Here is an 18,971-nt window from a genome sequence, read left to right on the forward strand (position 1 = left end):
CAGCTGCCACCATCACCCTGCCTGCAACAGCCTCTCCAGAAATGGGAGCTTCAGAAATGGGTCCTCAGGAGCCCCATGCCTTCCTCTCCCTTACCCAGCTTTGTAACTCCTCCATTTTTGATCATTCTGTAGGTATTTAATCATCATTAAGGCATTTTTAGCAGCACAGTGGCTTCACCAGCATGGAGCTGTGTGGAGGCCAGTCAGCCTTGGTGAGGCAGGACGGTGTCTGTGAGGGAATCTGAATCCTCTGGGCTTTTTGCTTTGAGGAGAAATCATTCCCTTTATTGATTTAATTCTAGCTGCTCGCCTCGTATCGATCTGGACTGGTCACCAGAGACAGTTTCACTGGAGTTTTTGTCTTTTCAGGCAACTGTTGGAAGGCCAAAAAAAAAAACAACAAAACCCACTCCTTTGAATTAGGCATCATCTGCTAGAAAGGTTTTGTGGGAATACCTGGTTTTGTCACACTCCTGTTGCCTAATTTGGGTTTGCTGACACGTAATAGACACGCAGAAGTGCTGAAGATGAATGACTCGATGTGATAAAGCAGTAACTTCCCCTGCCCCCGAGGCCTCATTCCTGGTTTTTTTTGATCCAAACTTCAAAAGGATTGTCCTGGATGTTTATGCTATCCCGTTTTTCATCCCTCTCTGCAAAAGGGGGGATGGATGGTTTTATCCCCTCTTGTTTTTGGAAGCAGCAATAGAGAAATCTTACAAGAGGTACTTCCTTCCATGATTTTCTGCTGTTTAAAGCCTTGGGGTGAACTTTGTGTTTTCTATTAGCACCTAGTCCACATCCAAACCTTCTGAACCCTCTGATTTTTGTAGTGCTGGGACCATGTCTAGGATGGTTACAGGAAGAAAAACCTCTTACTACATAAATTCTGCCTGGGATCATGAGCATTGCTCACTGCTCTGGTTTTGTACAGCTTTAATAATCAAATAAGAGTTGGTTTGGTGTTTTTTTCCTTTATACCTTGTCTTGCAGCTCTTTCTCCTGCCTGTTGAGCTCTTGCTGTTAACAAGAACCTATTGGGTGGACATCAAACTGAGAAAAAAGGACATCAAACTGTGCGAAAAGGGCAGGAGTAGCTTAGGTTTGAGCAGCATCCTTTTCTGCAGGGACAGAAATCAGAGACAACACCACTGAAATTTCCCTCACCCCACCAGGGGCCTCGTTGTGCTTTTTTCACCAGCAATACCAAACTTATTCTTCCCATTTGTAATTTCATTGGGGGTTTGTAGAGTATTATGGTGTTCTGCAGTTGAATGGTCTGTTCCCTTGCATTTCCATCAGAAAAAAGAAACTTCTTTTCCTTCTAGGATGGGTAAAGTGTAGGCTCCAAAGAATTATGTTAAGCTTGGAACTCAGCAATTTGACAACACCAGACACTCAGGGCTGTAATGGCTCCTGCTGGTGCCCACCAGGTTTAAAATGAGCTTCTGTTACTCTAGCCTAAATATTTTTATTACAATTAGCAACACCGAGGATGAAAATGTAGAATGGCTTAGAAACCTGGCTGGTAAATTATATTAAAAGTGATTTTGGTAATTTAACAAGAAGTTAAGCTGAGCTCAAACTGAAAACCTGTGCTTCAGACTGAATTCTGATTTTTTTTTTCTCCCTAATGATGCCAGGAATACCTTTGGTCTGCCAGATTTATTGGGAAACCTTTGAAGCAACCATTTTTATTTATAATAGTGCTTTAAAATAAGTTTTTAAACAGCTCTTTGAACAACTAGGTCTTTTAAATGTTTTGCATCACTCTGTACTCTCTGAACTGCCCATTCTGAACATGAGATTTTATCCCAGGCTGTGAACTGCTCTTTTAGGTGGCAATTCCTGTGTCTTGCTCTTTCACCTTCCTCTCTCTCCTTTGCAAAGATACCCATTTCAGACAGATTCAGAATGCTCAATCTGCCACAATCTCAATTAACAGCAGACAGTGTCTTCCTGGTGCCTTTGGGCCATGAACCTCCTATTGATCCTAATTTCTAATTTCTGTAAAATGACTACCTAATTTTGATACTAATTTATTTTCCTCTGGAAAGAAAACAGTTGGGACATCAGGTGAGGAGGTGTCCTTGAAAAATATGCATTACTCTTCCTCTTTTTCCCAGTACCACAGGGTGGATAAAACCATGTGGGTTCCCACTGAGTGGAGCTGTTACCAGTGCCTCAAGATCCAGGTGCAGCTCCATTTTCAGTGCTGTTTTCTGGGTTCTTTTACCCAGGCAGCAGCACACATAATCATGTGTGAACCATGATTATTCTCCTCTGATTGACACCTGCCTTCTCCTAATAAAGTCCCAGTTGCCCACCTGCACGGTGTTCCCTTTTCTCTTAATGCTTTTAATGTAAGATGAAAAATTCCTTTACAGCACCGTGCTGAAACTCAACAAAAAGGCAAACTATCTAAAATTTTTCAGTGGTGGTGCAGCACTGGGGCTGTTTTCAAGGCTCTCTTGTGGATTAAAACTGTATAAAACTGCGTAATGTTTGTGGTTTGGATGCTGCTTTGAACCAGAGCAGTAGAAGAAACTTCTCTGCACATACTTTAGGTTTGTAGTAATATGTCAAAACTGAAGGTAAAAATCTGGCTTGGGCTGGAGCTGAGACATGTGTGTAAAGAAAATCGCTGTACACTGGTATCTGACCAATTTTGTCACGTCCTCATTGTATTCTGTGCTTTCTGCTGTGGTTTTGCTGTTCCTATACATTATGTGTGGGGTGTCTTTGAGACCCTGGGAGGTTTCCATGGCCTTGAGGGGACAGGGGGGGCACTCTCTGTGAAAGGAAAATGCACTGCAAGTTTCTGAGCACACCAAAGGCAGCCCAGGGAGCCTCCACGCTGCCAAGGGACAGCACCTGGGCCAGGGGCTCTGGGCAGTGTTGAGTTGACCCAAGGACAGCTGTTCTTACACTGTGGGATCATTTCCTTCTCTCAGCCTGTCTCTGACACAGCCTCTTTCCTCCTCACAGGAAGGTGCTGATTCCACCTCAACGCTACCCAGAATCGCTGAGTGGTTTGTTGTTGTGTTTTTTTCAGCTAATACCAGGTGTGAAATATAACCTGCAGGTGTCCAGTGCAGGTGCTGAGCAGGCTGGAAGGGCTCTGGGACACCAGTGTCACACCTTCCTGTGTGATGAGCCTCCTAGTTCATCCTAAGCTTTACCCTCTCCTGATTTCCTGCCTCAGTGTCTCTGAAAACCTGGAGTCTGAGCAGCATCAGGTAGAGGGGACATGAGGTGTGTGGGCTCCCTGAAGCCTTGCCTTGCTCTGTGGAGGGGTGGAAATCAGAAATTTCAGTTTTCACCTTTTCAGCTGGTGTCTGGTAGCTCCATCGGCTCCTTTGCCAAAAGGACGCGGGTGGCCAGCTGAAACAGGGGCTGGTGGCCCTTCTGGGCTCCTCTCCCTCCCACCTTCAGGGTGGATTGGCATCCCAGCTGGGCTGCCACTGGTTCCTGTGGTTCTGACCATCCACAGGAATAAAAGGCAAAGCAGCTCATTAAGAAGAAAACCCCCCATTTTACAGTAATTTTCACAAAAGGAAACACACAGGGCCAGTCCCATCCTTTTGTTTAGACGGGGTTTTTGTTGTTCATTTGGAGGTGGTGCAACCTCTCTTAAAAATCTCATTCTCCAGACTCTTTGGCAGCATTTACCCAGCAAGCAGTGAGTGAACTTGTGTGTTTGGTCTGAAAATTGCTGTTTCCCCTTCTTTTTTGGTTTTTGGCTGTTTTTTTCCCCCTCCCGTGTGTTTGAAGAGGTTTCAGCTCTCACAGGTGTCACTGTAGGCGATTGTTTGATCTTAATTATCAAAGCTTTGATCTCATTTCAGGAAAGTATGGATGAATTCAGATCTGTGGCTGGGGAGGGGTCAGGAGGAACACAGGGAGAGGCTGAATGGGAGTTAAGAGGCAGCGGAGAGGAAAGCACAGTTCTGAGTTCAAAAAACAATTTTATATTCAGTAGAAACCTACTAGAGGGGAGGGGAAAAAAAAGCTTGCAATACTTCATCTGCTCTACCTTAGCTTGTAAATTGAATCCTGCTCCCAGATTTATTGAGAACTCTCTGCTGCTCTATATTTCTAAGTGCATTTTGTCATTAGAAAACACCTACATGAGTGATATATCCACATGCTCTACTGATCTAAAGTGGTTTTCTGCAATAAGCTGATTAAAGTGAGTGATCCAAAACCTGCTGAGCAGATCTGTGGATAATAGGTAATCTGGGCAGCAATGGGCTCCTGATGGTGCCCAGGTGTATGTGTACAAATTGTTCAGCAGGGAGAAAGAATGTGCTTAATTCAGTTGTAACAGGTTTTAAAAGATGGCTCTTTGGGCTGAGTCCAGGGATTCTCCTAAATCAGAGTGCCCCAGTCTGGTATTGAGAGGGAAATTTTCATCATACAGATGCTGAACTAGTCCATTTTTTCTTTCAGAATAATTTAAATGTTAATTTGTGGAGGGCGTGGTTCCATTCTTCAGCACTCAGAGCAGGAGGCTGAGCCCATGGTTCAGGAGTCTCTGCAAGCTCAGACTTAACTTTAAACTAACTCCTGTTTTCCACCAGTTACATACTCTTTTGTAATCTGTTTTAGCATGGCTTTCAGATAGTAGCTGCTGTGTGCAGTCACCAGATTTTGGGGTGGAAAACTCCATCCCTCCACACTCGGCCTCGAGAGGAACACCAGGACACACATTCCCTTACACAAGAAACCAAACCAGGAGTTTTTATTTTCCCTCTGAGGCCTCTGTGATCACCCTGAGGGGTAGGAAAGGGTTAGGGAGACCCAGCAGCCCCAGGATTTGACAGCCTGGAGCAGGACTGTGACACAGTTTAGCCAGTTCTGATGTTATATAAATGGATATGTGGTAAATAATGGCCATGAGAAACGTCTCCCAGCATTTGCCAATAGATTTTCAGTGCACTGGATTTATGGAAGGCCTTGACAAAATTCCTAAACAAACCAAGTTTTTCCTTCACTCTGTACTTTTGTAGCTGTGATTAAGAGGTTTGTGTTTTTTCCCCAGTGAAGGCAGTGGTGCTGGTGTGTTCCTCGAAGTGCATGTGGTCTAGTTTATTTAAGCAGGAAGGAGTTTAAGTGGAAATGAGCCACAGAAATGTGTGCCACTTGTCTAAAACAAACATGGTTTAGGCTTTTTTCCCTGTAAGTGACATCTATTATTACATTTTTAAGTAGATCTTTGTTAGTAAGCATCTGTAAGCGTGTTTGATCAGATGGAAAGATCCAAGCCTGTATTTATATTGCTAAACCAGAATGTTCTCTTGACATAAGGACCTGCACCAATGCCAGCTGAAGTTAATTGGGAATTTGCAACTCAAAGGATGTAAGTCCCTAAAAACATTTCTGTTTGTAGGACTAAACAAATGCAGTGGATGAATAGAAATGTTGAGAACTGATCTAGACTAGTTATTGGGAAATACATCAGATATTAAAAGTTATGTCATTAACAGATAAATGTGAGCATCTTCTCAATATGGAAGATTGTTGGCTCTTGCTGCAATCAGTCTGTCAATTTACAGGCTATTTGAGGGATTCCAAGTTCACTTTCCTCCCTCTGGAGGATTCCAAGGATATGTGAACTAAAAAAAACTCACACAACTTGCACAAGCATAAAACAAAACCATCCCACTTTTGGTGGTTTCTGGTCCCAGAGAATGAAGAGCCTCGCTTGCAGGAGATATAATTTAAGATATAATTAAGATATAATTTAAAATCGTCCTGGGTTTTGGAGTTTCACATTAAGTTGTGTTTTTTGGAGGGAATTCCAAGCTTTCCCAGCAGTGATGGATGCAGTTGCAGATTGGCCTCCAGCCAGAAGTAGGAGCTTATTAAGAAGCATTGAAAATACTCTTCATTAACTGTGAAATTGGACAAGATGTTTGTTTTTATTGTTGTTGTTGTTGTTGTTGTTGTCATTGTCTGTCTGGTGACCTCGAAGGAGACTAGACTTGCTCGACACGCTGAGCTCAGGGAAATGCAGGAATGACTCAGGAATTGTTCCATTCAGCTATTTCCTGAGTATTTTTCTCTAGTTTCTATGAATTTGTCTTGGTATCCAAGTATGGATTGGGCTCTGATGATCTCTGATACCACTGCTCTCCTCAGATGGCTGAAATCAACACCAAAAAAATTTCTCAGTTTCTTCACTAACTTAGGGAAAAGTCCCTCAACTCTAATTTCAAGTGATGAAGTTGAATGTACCCAGCAAGTTCTTCAAGACTTGATGGGATTTACATTTTGCAGGATTATTTAGAAGTATATGAGCCTGCTTTCATATAAATTCTAGGGGTAAATGCCAGCAAAAACCATATCTGTAAACTGATACTACTGCCAAAACGTAAAACATTTTATTTTTCTTTTCCCATTCTACATTGAAGTAAAAAGAAAAATGCCTCTATAATTTACCTTACATTACAGTCACTCTAGCATATCTCTGAGTGACTGTAAAATATCATATCATATTTTTAATCACATGTAGCTCCCTTTTAGCCTACCCACATTTTTAATATTCCATTTTAAAGAGCTCTGTCTGCATGGAGTGTTCTCATTGCATCATTTGGGCCTCAGAAATTTGAAGTTCCTGTGTTCATGCTCTCAGAGTTCTCTGTCCATGAGCTGCTGCTGCCACACATTTTTATGATTCTGAATAAAGTGTGTATCAGATTTTATCCCCTGTTATTTATTATCTACTCATGGCATTAAGCCTTCATTAAGATTCAGATCCAGGTGAAGCAGGCAGGGGAAGGATGTACAGACTGAGAAATTTGGATGCTGAGAGCTGAGATCCCCTCTCTTGCTAAAATGCCAGCTCATGGTTGGAACCAATTATTTTAAGTACTAAAAAATGAGGGAAGTGATGCATCTGTTCAGGGGCACAATCCTGGATTACTCAAGTTTCCTGGGAAACCTTTCCATCCACGTTGGTTTGCGAGGGTTTTTCTCTTTCCAGACTGGGCAGAACTTGGGTAGAGTCACAACCAGAGTGTGCTGGGCTGGCTGTAGAGGCAGAGCAAAGTGCAAGGACACCTCACCTTTCCTGAAAATAAAGGGGTTTTTTTGGTGCAGCTTCTGCAGAGCCGTGGCCCTGAGCGGCTCTGGGTTCCTGGGCTGTTGGGTAAGGAGAGCCTTGCGTGTCTTCTGCTGCTCACAGCTCTTACTCAGCTCTGGAAAGAAATATCTGGTCATGTAACCACTTTCCTCCAGATCTGGGGCCAGAATCTCAGCTGGTGCAAGTCAGCAGAGCTCCACTGACATTATTAGTGCTGCAGTGATTCACACCAGCTGTGGGTCTGGTCTTCTGTCTTAATTTATGAACTAAATGTCAGGAAATATGAAATGATCTCTTATAGTCAGCAGTTCTCCAGATGTGTTAATGGAGTTTAAGTTTAACAAAAGGCAAGACTTCAAAAAAAGAGATCCAGCAGAAGAATAAACTTTCAGGAGGAGTGCCTTACTTACGGGGCTTCTAGGCAACAGAGGGCTGTGCAGCTCGCTGCAACTTAAAGAAATTAACTCAGTTATGCATCAGGATATGGTAATGCAGCCTCTCTGAGAAATCCAAAATAATTTGGATTAACAGAGCAGGCTGCTGACATTCAGTGAGCAGCTGCCATGCAAGTGGGAATCACCAAGTCTGGCAACAAAAATTAAGTTGCTGATGAGCTTTGTGTGAAGAGCCTAATGCCTCCGCTCTGCAAGTGGGGCTGGGTTTTTTCAGAGGCACAGCGCTGCAGCTTTTGGAGATTAAATGAGGACCATGTTGTTACAAGGACACAGAAGCTTAATAGTTCTCACTGTGCAATGTGAAAACTCCACAGTGGCTTGGCTTAAAGATGTGATCTCATGGATGGTGTTGAAAACTGTTATTTTAGCCAGTGAGGATGGTTGTTGACGTTGCTTAAGCCCTGTCAGGCTTCCTTGTCCAAATCTGAAAACTCTGGAACAGCTGAAACCTCACAGCCAACAAATGTGGGGTCTCAGAGGTCTTTTAATTCTCTTATGCCTGAATAATATATGAGCATATGCTCAAAAAAAAAAACCCCAAACAAACCTGAAATATCCTGTGGTGGCACAAAGGCCTCCACAGCCTAATTTATTTGCTAATGAGACCTTTCAGAATTAATTTAATTCTGATCAGTGTGTGGCTCCACCCTATGTGGTTCACTTGTGTTGTTCTCACTGGAGATGGACCCACAAAGGTAGAAGAGCAGCAACACCTTCAGTGGTTGAACCTGATAACCCTCTGCTGGGGCTTGGTGCCTGTATTTTATTTTTAAATAAGGTGATTTCTAGCCCCCAGGGCAGCATGGGATGCTCTGAGGTCATTGGTGAAGAGCCCAGTTCCTGCAGGTCTGTTTCACAGCTAATCCCAGGGACTTTTGGTGAGGAAAATTATCTGTTCAGGTGTCAGAAGGAATAGAAAGGATGCTTGGCACAATTTGTTCAGGCCTGAAGAAGAGTGTTTTGGATGAGTCCTCAGAGAAAGCTCGTTAGACTTTCAGAGAAATACCATCATCTGAAGATAGCAGTATATTGAATTTGGAGGGGTTTGCAGAGCTGGAGTGGCGGAGAGAGTGGTGAGGAAACCCTTCTGATGGCTGGGGAGCTCTTAGGAGGTGGCAGCATCCAAGAGTCAGCATTTATTGGTTTTTGCTGATTGCCCTGGGGCACAGCAGGGGTGAAATGGAACTCGTTCCTCAGCTCCAGGAAGCACAGAATATTCACAGCTCTGAGCCTCCAAGGGAATGGGGAACTTCAGGTGGGAGTTGTGCAGTGCCTGGTGTCTCAGAGAGCTCATTCCCCTGTGAAATTGCCATGTTTTACAGAGACTCCTGCTCCCTAGAGATTCCTAGGTAGGAGATGTGGAAGAATTTGCTTCTGAAAATGGCTGAATTTTGACCAACAGTACTGACTTCACCACACAGAGCAGCTGAAGGCAGATCAATCTGGCTCAAATCAGTCTGAAAATTAGGATTTCATGGCATGCCTCATTTCACAGAGTCCTCACAGGGCAGAGCTCCCCACCACCTCTGTCTAGTTCTTCCCATCCTGGGTAACACATGAATTTTTCACCTTTTTGTCGGAATTGCAGCAGTGTAATTAATAAACCTGGGCACAAGCCCTCAACCTCTGTGGAGCTCCAGCCAGACCCAAATCCTGCAGTACAGCACACGAGGTCTGATCCCTGCTTCCCACACCCAAAATGTGAAACATTTTGGTTTTTGTTTTGTCCATTCTACATTGAATTAAAAAGAAAAATACCCCTGTAATTTACCTTACATGGTAGTCACTCCAGGGTATCTCTGAGGGGGAATTCCTTCATATTTTTGTCCCTGCAGCCAGGTCCTGAGCCAAGGAGAGGAGATCACATCTTATTTTCAAGGCAGTGACTGATGCTGGAAACACACACTCCTGTGACTGATAAATCTCCTCTAAACTAGATTTAAAAAAAAAAAAAAAAAAAAAAAAGAAAATAAGTTTTCTCTGTAGGATTCAGTTGGTTTTTATGGGTGGTGGGGTGGGATTTTTTTGTTTGTTTTGGTTTGGGTTTTTTGTGGTTTTTGTTTATTTGTTTGTTTTTGTGGATTCAGCCTGTATAAGAGTAACTCCTACAGGGATCAGAAGCTGTTGCAAATGCCACTTTTTTTTTTTGGAAACACAGGGAAGAATCACCTTCCCAAGGCACAAGGGCAGAACTGGAATCATGTCTTGGAGAGAGAGCAGAAATAGGAAACATGGTCTTTTGGCATGATTTCTGCATCTCTGCTGCTCTTCCCAGCTCTCCATGTGGAAATTGTGGGGGAAATGGTCACTCTCAGGCTGTTCAAAAAACTTCCAGCAGAGCAGCTGGAGCAGTGGCATTTATAAACTGAATGTCCACTGCTTGCTTTGCCGCCCCAGCGAGCAATTAATAATTTATGTGTATATATTATATATAATAATATGTAATGTATAGAATTAATATATAACATATAATATATAATAATTATTATTAATAGTTTCTAATAACATTTTCATAATTATATTTAAATATATTAAATAATATTTATATTAATTATATATCTTTTAGATATGTTCGATTATATATTATGTAATATTAATAATTTATTATTAATATCATATTATTGTAATTATATATTATATATTTATATAATGTATCTATAATATATAAATCTATATTATATAATATATATAAAATAGATGTTATATGTAATACATATAATATATTATATATAATTATATATTATAATATATTAATGATATTATATAATAATGTATCAATACTATTTTATTAATTAGCTAAAGTATATTAATTTAATTAGTAAATTATATTAACATAATTATATTATGTAGTATATATTAAATATATTAAATATATTAAATATATGATATATTATATAAATATATATTTATATACATTAATAATATATAAATAAAAATAAGTTTAAATGTCACTATAAAATAACATTATTGAAACTATTAATAATAATTATGAATTGTTGTTATTATTATTTAATAATATTTTAAATTTAATTGAAATTACTAAGTTAATAAGTAATTAATATTAATAATTAATAAAATATAATAAACTATAGATTAATAAAATCTAACCTACTAAAATCTAATAATTAACTTTCCTCTTAGACATAGCCTGAAAAACAACAGACCCAGAATGAGTTGGAATCATTTATAATCTGCTTCCAAATTTGTCTCACCTCCCTCTGCTTTTTGTTTGCAGGGCTGGCCCGGCCTCGCAGGCGACGTCGGGGCAGCGCTGCCCGGAGTGGGATCTGGAAACCCTGGAAAACTCCTGTCAGCCAGAGGACCTCTTGGAGGACATGTAGCCACCTGTGGGCTGGGAAAGGGGGCATTGGTGCTTCCTCCAGGGAGAAGCCATAAACTAAAATAGTTTTTTTTTACAGAGCAGAGCCAAAATCTTTGCTGTGAGGCTCTAAACCCTCCTGGGCCGCACTTCCCCCGCCCTTGCAGACCCTCAGCCCTGCTGCACCTCATCTGTGCGGGGATAAAAGTTGAGTTTAGCCTCTGTGTAGACCTTTTATCACCTGCATGTGGGAAGGGAGAGCTCTGTGGATGTGCTCTTGCATCTTCCCAGCCTCTTATGGTGCTCAGGACTCACCATTTCCCATGAAGTGATCCCACTGTTCTCAGCCTTTCCCAGCTCAGCCCAGACATGGATAAATCAACTTTATTTGAGGTGCAGATGTGATCTTGGAATGGTCTGTTCTGAGCCAAAGCATACAAAGAGATGTCCTTTTACTTGAGGGCGCTATGCATTATCAGGTATTCCTGCTTTTGGGAGTAAAGTGCTACTGAAGTTGATATTAACTCTATTTTAACATTCTGTAGAAACCCACGGCGTTTAAAATTGTGATTTTTTGATACTTTGACTTTTTTCCTTAAGGTGATTTCTAAAAAAAATACAAAAAAAATAAAATGTACTTGAAAAATAAATCAAATTTGCCTTTATTTGTTAGACACTATGAGTAAAGGCAGTGATTGTGAAAGCATGTTAGTGCCTGAGCTTGTCTTGCCCCAAACTGATGCATTCATTTAGATTTTGAGTTAGATTTAGATTTAGATTTAAGGCTTCACCAAAACAGACCAAGTTGACATGCATTTACCTTCTTTCAGTGGTCAAATTGAAGAGCTAAATATGGACCTCAGGTTTCTGCTTTGCAGTTTCAAGAGTTTCTTGTTAAAGACAGAAAGATCCGGTTCTTTCTGCAGAGGGAATCCCACTGAAGTCAGCTGCTGAAATCTTCTGTGCTCTGTGGGTTGCAAAGCTCTTTGGTGGAATACTTGATATTTCTGCAGTGTCTCTGATTCTGCCAGAATTCCATCCTACATTCAATTAAAAGCATCCCTGTCAGTATTTTCACACAAGAACGTGGGGATCTGGGAATATTGTATTTAAGCACGCCTCTCTGAAAAAAACCCACGGTCACAGCGTTTAAAAGTCACAAAGGGCTTTGGGACGGCGTTATAAATCAGACAGCAAAAATAAGAATGGCCAAAATATTTTGCTTGCTAAAAGGGCTTTGTGCCTGGGAAGTGACAGGGCCACAAAAGAGCCATTCATGCCCCCATTCATAGGCACAACCTGATTTAAAATCTTCCAGTGCTGATCTGACAATGCTTTCAGCAAAAGCTTGTATATGGTTTCAGTTTGAGAGTGAAAATGTTCCATGACTTCACCTGGAGTGCCAGAGCCTTGGCTGTGCCTGCAGCAGAAAATGCAGGTGGATGGAGCTGAGCATCCCACAGAGCTCCCCACTCTCAGGAAACTGATGGGTTTCTAATGGTAAAATGTTCTTGTGCAAATAGGAAATGTTACACGCCGTAAAGTCTGTCTGAGTGTTCTTTTCTCTCCTTTTTTTTTGTTTATTTTTGGGGTATTTTTAAATTATTTGTTTGTTTTTGGGCTTTGAGGGCTTTTTCTTGTTTTTTGTTTTTGTTTTGTTTTGTGTTTTTTTGGTTCTTTGGGGTTTTTTTTTTGTGTTTTTCTGGTTTTGGGTTTTTTTCTTGTTTTGTTTTGGGGTCTTTTGAGGGTTTTTGGTGTCGTTTTTTGTTTGTTTTTGTTTGTTTGTTTGTTTGTTTTTTGAGATTTGCAGAGCCAGGCTAGGAGCCAAGCAGAAAATTCCTTGGTGGGGCATTCCCACCTTGGTCTGTGTGAGCTCAGTTGTGCTGTCTGGGGGTGGGAAGTAATAATAATTTAATATTCATTATAGTAGCTATTATTATAATCATTATAATAATTATTATTAAAATAAATAAAATAAAATAAATATAATTATAAACTAGTATTATAAAATAATTCTAAATAATAATTATTAATAACAGTTATTCTTTAATAATATGATCTTTAAATTAACTTTAGCTACTAAATTAATAAGTAATTAATACTGATAATTAATAAAATCTAATAAACTATAAATTAATAAAATATAACCTACTAAAATCTAATAATTAATCTAATATTTGGTGTTGCTTGGTTGTCGCTGAGAAAAGCCAAGGTCTTTGCCATCCCTCCACAATCTGGATTTAATCCTCACTCCATTCACCCTCCTCTTTAGCAGATCTACCAAACTGAGACTTATTTTGTTTTGTGAACAAGGTTCTCTTTGTGTTCCAGGTGTGAAGATGTCACATCACTCAATTGCTTCTTCCCTACCCAAAATGACAGGAGACAAAATAGAGAAAAATGCCCAGAAATGGGTTTTTCAAGGCAGAAACTTAACCAAACTTAGGAATTACAGATCAGATCCCAAGGATTCTTTATTAACATTTCCCCTACAAATTTCCTACAAATGATTTGCCAGGTAATTTTTTTTTTTTTTTCCCACCTGTTTAAACTGTATTTATGGGGGGAGATAAAAGATGCAGTTATTTTACAGAAGGAAAAAACATGTTTTCATCAGAAGCCTGGACTCATCTAGAGATTTTTACCTTTAATGTAACTGGTTGAACAGAGTTTGTGTTGTCATGCAAAACAATTTGTTATTTGAGGTCTGAGTTCATCAATTTTGAAAGGCACAGCTCACAAATACTTCTTTTCAAGGGAGGGAAAATAAAGTTCTGGACCAAAAAAAAAAACCCCAAACCCCATGAATTCCGGAGGAAGTGCTGCATAAAGCATTGCCTTTGGCATGATAATGTCAGTTTGATTTTGAGATAATGTTGTGACAGTCTGTATTACTATTTTAACTCCTGTTCTCACTGCTATTCCCAGAAGCAGACACTCGTGTGTGTCTCTGTGTGTGCATCAGATTCTCCCCCTCTTCGTGCCCTTGCTGTATAAATGACTGTGTGTATAAATGTGAAATTTATTTAATCTATTTTATTTAAATTACATTTAATTTATTTATTTCTCTGGAAGCATTTAGGGTGGTGTAGCTGGTAGCTGCTGCAGTTTGATCCATCAGCCTGGAGGTGCTTGAGGGAAGGAAAAGTCTTTACACGTGGGGGATTCAGGTGCTGATAAATGTTTATGGCAAAGATTCTTCTTAATTTTTTTTTTTTCCTGTTTTTCTGGGAAAAATAAAATATTGGAATGGTGAAGTCAAAATGGGAGGAAAACAGGGCAATAAAAGCATGTCCAGGCTGCTTAGAGACTGAAGGTGATATATTTGAACTTCTTCTGAGCAATCCTAATTGAGAAAAATGCCCAGGGTCTCGTTACCCTACTGAGAGAAGATCAATCCTCTTCAATCCTCTCAGCAAGTGCTACTTCCCTACTAAATATTTTCCTGCTCTGATTTTATTCTAATTCCCTTCACAAAGTCTTCCCCCTCATAAAATTTTTCTCCTAAATTTCCTTTGGATGATCTGTCATCCTCCATCTCATCTTTTTTATTTTATTTATTTATTTTTTATTTTTTCCCTTATAATGTTGGTCAGCATCTGAATTTTCATCCTTTTCTGACCATTAAACCATTTCCCTGCTCTTATAATTACACTCCAGGATCAATTTAATTCGTGGAAGTCATCAGGATCCATCTGCTACTGTCAGGAAAACGAAACTGTATTTTTGAAGACCAACACTTTTAAGAAGGAAAACGCTGAGCTGGAGGAAGATTGTTTCTGGAGATCCCTAGCAATGAGTTCTGGGGTCAGCCTCATTTTCACCAGAGGCATTGGAACAAAAAGCAGGAATTGCAGTGAAACCTCTTGAAGATGTGGATCTGGGAAGCCTGGCACTGTCTGGTCTTGAATTTCATGCAGTCCCACTGGGCAGAGGTGACAAAAGTAATGAGAAATCACTTTTTTTCTTTCTTTCTTTCTTTTTTTTTTTCTTTCCTGGCTTCTCATATCATCCAAGGTGATGTTTGTGCAAGCCCTGGATTAAAAGGATGACCATTCTGCTTTAAGGTTCTTTCTTGGGAAGGAAACAAAGCTCAGTTTGGGGTTTTTTTAATGGTATTTGTCTTGTACAGAAATATTTAACCAGGGAAAAATTTGCCATCATTCCTGCAGCCTCACAGAGTCACTGGACAGGTGATTTTGGAAAGGGATTGTGAAAATTGTAAAGGTTTTCTTGTGAGACCCAATTTTGGGAATCAAACCAGGGTTCCTGGGTAGGAAACAAACACATGAAACTACTTTAATACTGAATTATTAGTCCCTACTGTCTTCCTCTCACACACAGAGCTGTTGATCATTTGAGAGAGTCTGGAAGGAACATTTGATGGTAAAATTCATGTCCAGAGGTAGACATCCACTCTGTGAGGGGGATGAAGGTAACGTTTAAATATCTCTTTTTATCCAGCTGTTACTGTAGAATTCATTTAATAATCATCAGTACAGCAGGTAGCACCCATGTTGCTCTGAGTAAATGATATAATACCACATTTTCCTTATTCTCCTGCTTAATTAATGATGAGTTTGCAGTCCTGCATCTCATTTCCAGTGCAGGTTTCTGGTTCCTGTTGGCTGAGAGACCTGGGTTTAATAATCAGTTTAATTGCCCACCTCAATATCCTTGTGTGGCCCTTTCTTTCTGAGACCTTGCCAGGTTGGCTCCCAAGGCAGTTGAAAGATGTTAAAACTCAATTTTAACCAAAAGCCACAGTTCTAGGCAGAAAAGGCTGGGAAAAAAGTCTGTCCTCCAGACTCACATCCATGTGAAAACAGAGAAAGGCAATAAAATATATTTACAGGAATATTCACAAGCCCACTCACCTAAAGTTTATAAAGACACTGGGAGGGGTTTTTATGCAGCAAAGAAATGAGGAAGATGGAGGAGCACAGGAGTTCTTACATTAAATAGCCATTAAAAATGTACCAAAATGTGCAATACTGTGCTCAAGGTTTTGCACTCCTGCTCCATTAGGACGGCAGGAATTGACAATACTCTCTGACAGCATTTCCACACAGTGAGCACATGGTTAATTTCCCTTTCTGGGGAGGGGAGAAAATGACCTTCACCCTTCCTGAAGGCAGCTGGCAGGCCCTGGCCAGGCAGAAAGCATCACCTGGTATCCCTGAGGATGGGTGAGCCCTTTACCCTCCTGTTATCCGTGAATTACTCGCTCTGGAGTGGGGAAAGCTCAGCAGCACCAGCACTTCTGCAGCTCCCCTGCCCAGGAAATTGCAGTGATTCCAAGCCCAGGGAAAGCAAAAGCTAAACTTCACCATGGGATGGATCCTTTCTGCTTGAGGGCATCCCTGCACTCCAGTTTTTTCAGGGTGTCTCAGCTCAGCTGTGATCCAGCTGGTGATGCTCGAGGCTTGCCTGGATAACCACTTTTATTTCACAGGGCTATGGGGAAAAGACAGCCCCTGGTCTGGTCCTGGGCAGCTCCTCGTGGTGGAGGAGACAAAACCCTGTGTCCTGCTCCCTGTTTCAGCCTCATGACTCCATCCTTCCCACCACAGAGCCAAAACCCAGAGAGATGGGAAATTAAATCAGCTGTCTACCAGCCACCCTAATAAATATCCATAAAAAACAAGAGCGTCCTCCCAGGAACAACAGAGCAATTGAGACATTTTTACCCAAACCTCTGCTATAAATTAATCAGAGCTGTTTCAGGGCAAGAAATTCTCTGCTGCAGAGGCATGGAGGAAGTGAAATAATTTCTGCCTAGCACTTGGCCCCTTGCAGCCTGTCTCGTTCCTGCTCATGCAAGCCTTGGAAAGATGGGACAGGGCTCCCAGGAATGTTGTGTCTTCCACTTGGACTGCAGCTGAGCTCCAGGGCCAAAATGGGTGATGATTTATTGCAACTGCTCCATAATGAGCTGCTGTGAGCCCAGAATGAGCTGCTGTTTTGCAATGCTGGGGATTTTTATTTTTATTTTTTTCCTCCTTCTTAAAGCTTGATTTTGCTTTCAGTTTTGTGTGGAGGAAGGAGCTGGACGTTTTCTCCGAGTGGAGCTGCTGCAAGGGCCTTTCCTGCTGCTGTCACCAGTTTCAGTGGATGCTCAGCTGCCTTCAGGTCAGGTTTTTTGCAGCTTTCAGGAGGTGTCTTTGCTGGGTTAAACCCAACCAGAGCTGACAAGGACCTGTGTTCCTCCTGAGCAGCACAGATCCTCGCCATGAAACTTCAGACCTGCAGGAGGGAAACCTCTCCAGTCAAACTCCCCAAATCAGACAGCCCAAACCAAGGCTTGATGCACAAAAACCACTGGTGAGGTCTCAAAACAAGATGTGTGAGGCTGGCCCTGTCTGATTTAAACACTCAAGACCTTAAAATGAGAAATTTAACTTGAACAGCACAAGGAAAGATGCAGTCTCTCAAAAAAAATATATGTAACATATGTAGGTTCCACACCACAACAGGTTCTTCTTATCCTTCCCCTTCTCCTCCTCGGTGCATAAGCGATTTGGAGGGAAATTTTAAAAAAATCAGGCTGAAGCAGAGGTGGGTGCACTCTGGCCAGCTTTTTACTGTTTTGTAGTGATTTCTGTTCCCCAGCTCAGGGGAAAATTCTCAAGTTGATGTTCACACCTCGCAGGGCTGGCCCAAGTCCCTTTGTTCTCCTGCTGCTTGTGACTCTGGCACCCTCACCCTGCCCCTCACCGGGACTGAGTTGCCAAATAAGTTCCTCCACACCCAGCCCTGAAATTACAATTTGAATAGAAAACTGTCACGAAATGAAATCCCTTTGAGGCCCTCGAAAATGTCTCTATAAATTCTACTGACAGGGGTGTTTTTTCTTTATTTGCCTGGCGAGATTTCTGCCGTAGCCCTTTCGTAATGAATTGCCTTCCATTGTGGCACAAAATCACTTGAGAGAGTTCTGCTGGGGAGGGGGTGGATGAGTCACGTCCCCACCACTCTGCAGCCAGCCCCAAGCCCTGTGCAGGCTTCAGGGGAGCAGAGGATGTGAGCTGTGTGCTTTCTGAGGAAAAACAGGACTTCTAAAGTGCATAAAACTGGCCAAGGGGGCAGACTGGGGTGGTTGGGTGGTGACCAGGTAGCCACTGTTGCCATGGCTGGAGGGCAGGAGGTGTCACCTCAGGTGTACAGAGACACTGGGAGAGCTTTTATTGCAGTGAAGGGATAAGGAGACAAGCACAGGAGTTCTTACATGAAACAGTCATTTAAAAATATACCAAAATGTGAAACACTGTGCTGAAGATTTTTGCATTCTTGCTGTCTTAGTGCCTAGAGTCACTTTAGGGACAGGAGGGCTCTGCTGTTTAGGGTGGTGTGTGAAAAGGGATCTCCCTTGGCTTTGGAGGATTAATCCCTGAAAAACAGGAGGCTGATGTTTTTATTTATAGCAGGGAAGAGCCCAGGCTGCAGCCAGGGGTTCCACTGATGGTCCCAGTGCCTGAGATGGGCACAGCTCAAGAGATCCTCCCTCTCCTCCTGCTCTGTGTCCCCCAGGTGTGGCAAAAACAGCCCTTGGGATGACTTCTGGGTTAAACCTGGGCACAGGGGGAGAAGTATTTCTATTCATATTCCTATTTATTTCCCCTTTTCTGCTGTGGGCAGGTGTGAGCTGGCAGTGGCTGTCCCTGTGGGTGCAGACTGGTGACCCAGGCCCTGCCTGGGGAGGAAAGCAGCTGCAAGAGAGCTGGGAAATTCCTGGTGTTGTGCTGGTCCTGGGGAATGCTGCTGGCTGGATTTATGGGAAGGTGGGTGGTTATCTCCTCCCTGCCCTTCTCTCACCTCTCTGGGCCCTACAGCAGCCCTGAATGTGGTCCCTGTGTCCTTCCATCGAGGTCAGAGCTGAGGCTGGACCTGCCCCAGATCATCTCCCTTCTGGTCCCCAGAGTTTGAAGTACTGCTCTGACAAGGAGTTTGACACAACCAAGTGAGCTGTGCTCCAGCCAGAGCCAGAAAGTTTCATGTTCAGATTTTTAAATGTGTCATTTCCAGGAGACCATATAATCCCTTTTTAAATAATGTGTGTGTGTTTCCCACCACTGCAGCAGAAAAGCCTTTTCTGTACAAGTCAGCACCC

At 41.8% G+C, this 18,971-nt stretch overlaps 1 protein-coding gene across 7 annotated transcripts in view; it reads left to right on the forward strand.

Annotated features, from left to right (window-relative positions):
- The window catches only part of XRCC4 (X-ray repair cross complementing 4), a 142,348-nt gene extending 130,837 nt beyond the window's left edge, over nucleotides 1–11,511 (forward strand). For all 7 annotated transcript variants that reach the window (XM_086868060.1, XM_086868061.1, XM_086868056.1 and 4 more), the window contains one exon: nucleotides 10,778–11,511. In XM_086868060.1, coding sequence (XP_086724186.1) covers nucleotides 10,778–10,883 — 106 coding nt within the window. In that variant the 3' untranslated portion in view covers nucleotides 10,884–11,511. The remainder of the gene's footprint in view (nucleotides 1–10,777) is intronic.
- Nucleotides 11,512–18,971: the final 7,460 nt, after the last annotated feature.

The sequence above is a fragment of the Cyanistes caeruleus genome, chromosome Z (genome assembly GCF_971803275.1).
Source record: "Cyanistes caeruleus chromosome Z, bCyaCae1.hap1.1, whole genome shotgun sequence".
Classification (NCBI taxonomy): domain Eukaryota; kingdom Metazoa; phylum Chordata; class Aves; order Passeriformes; family Paridae; genus Cyanistes; species Cyanistes caeruleus.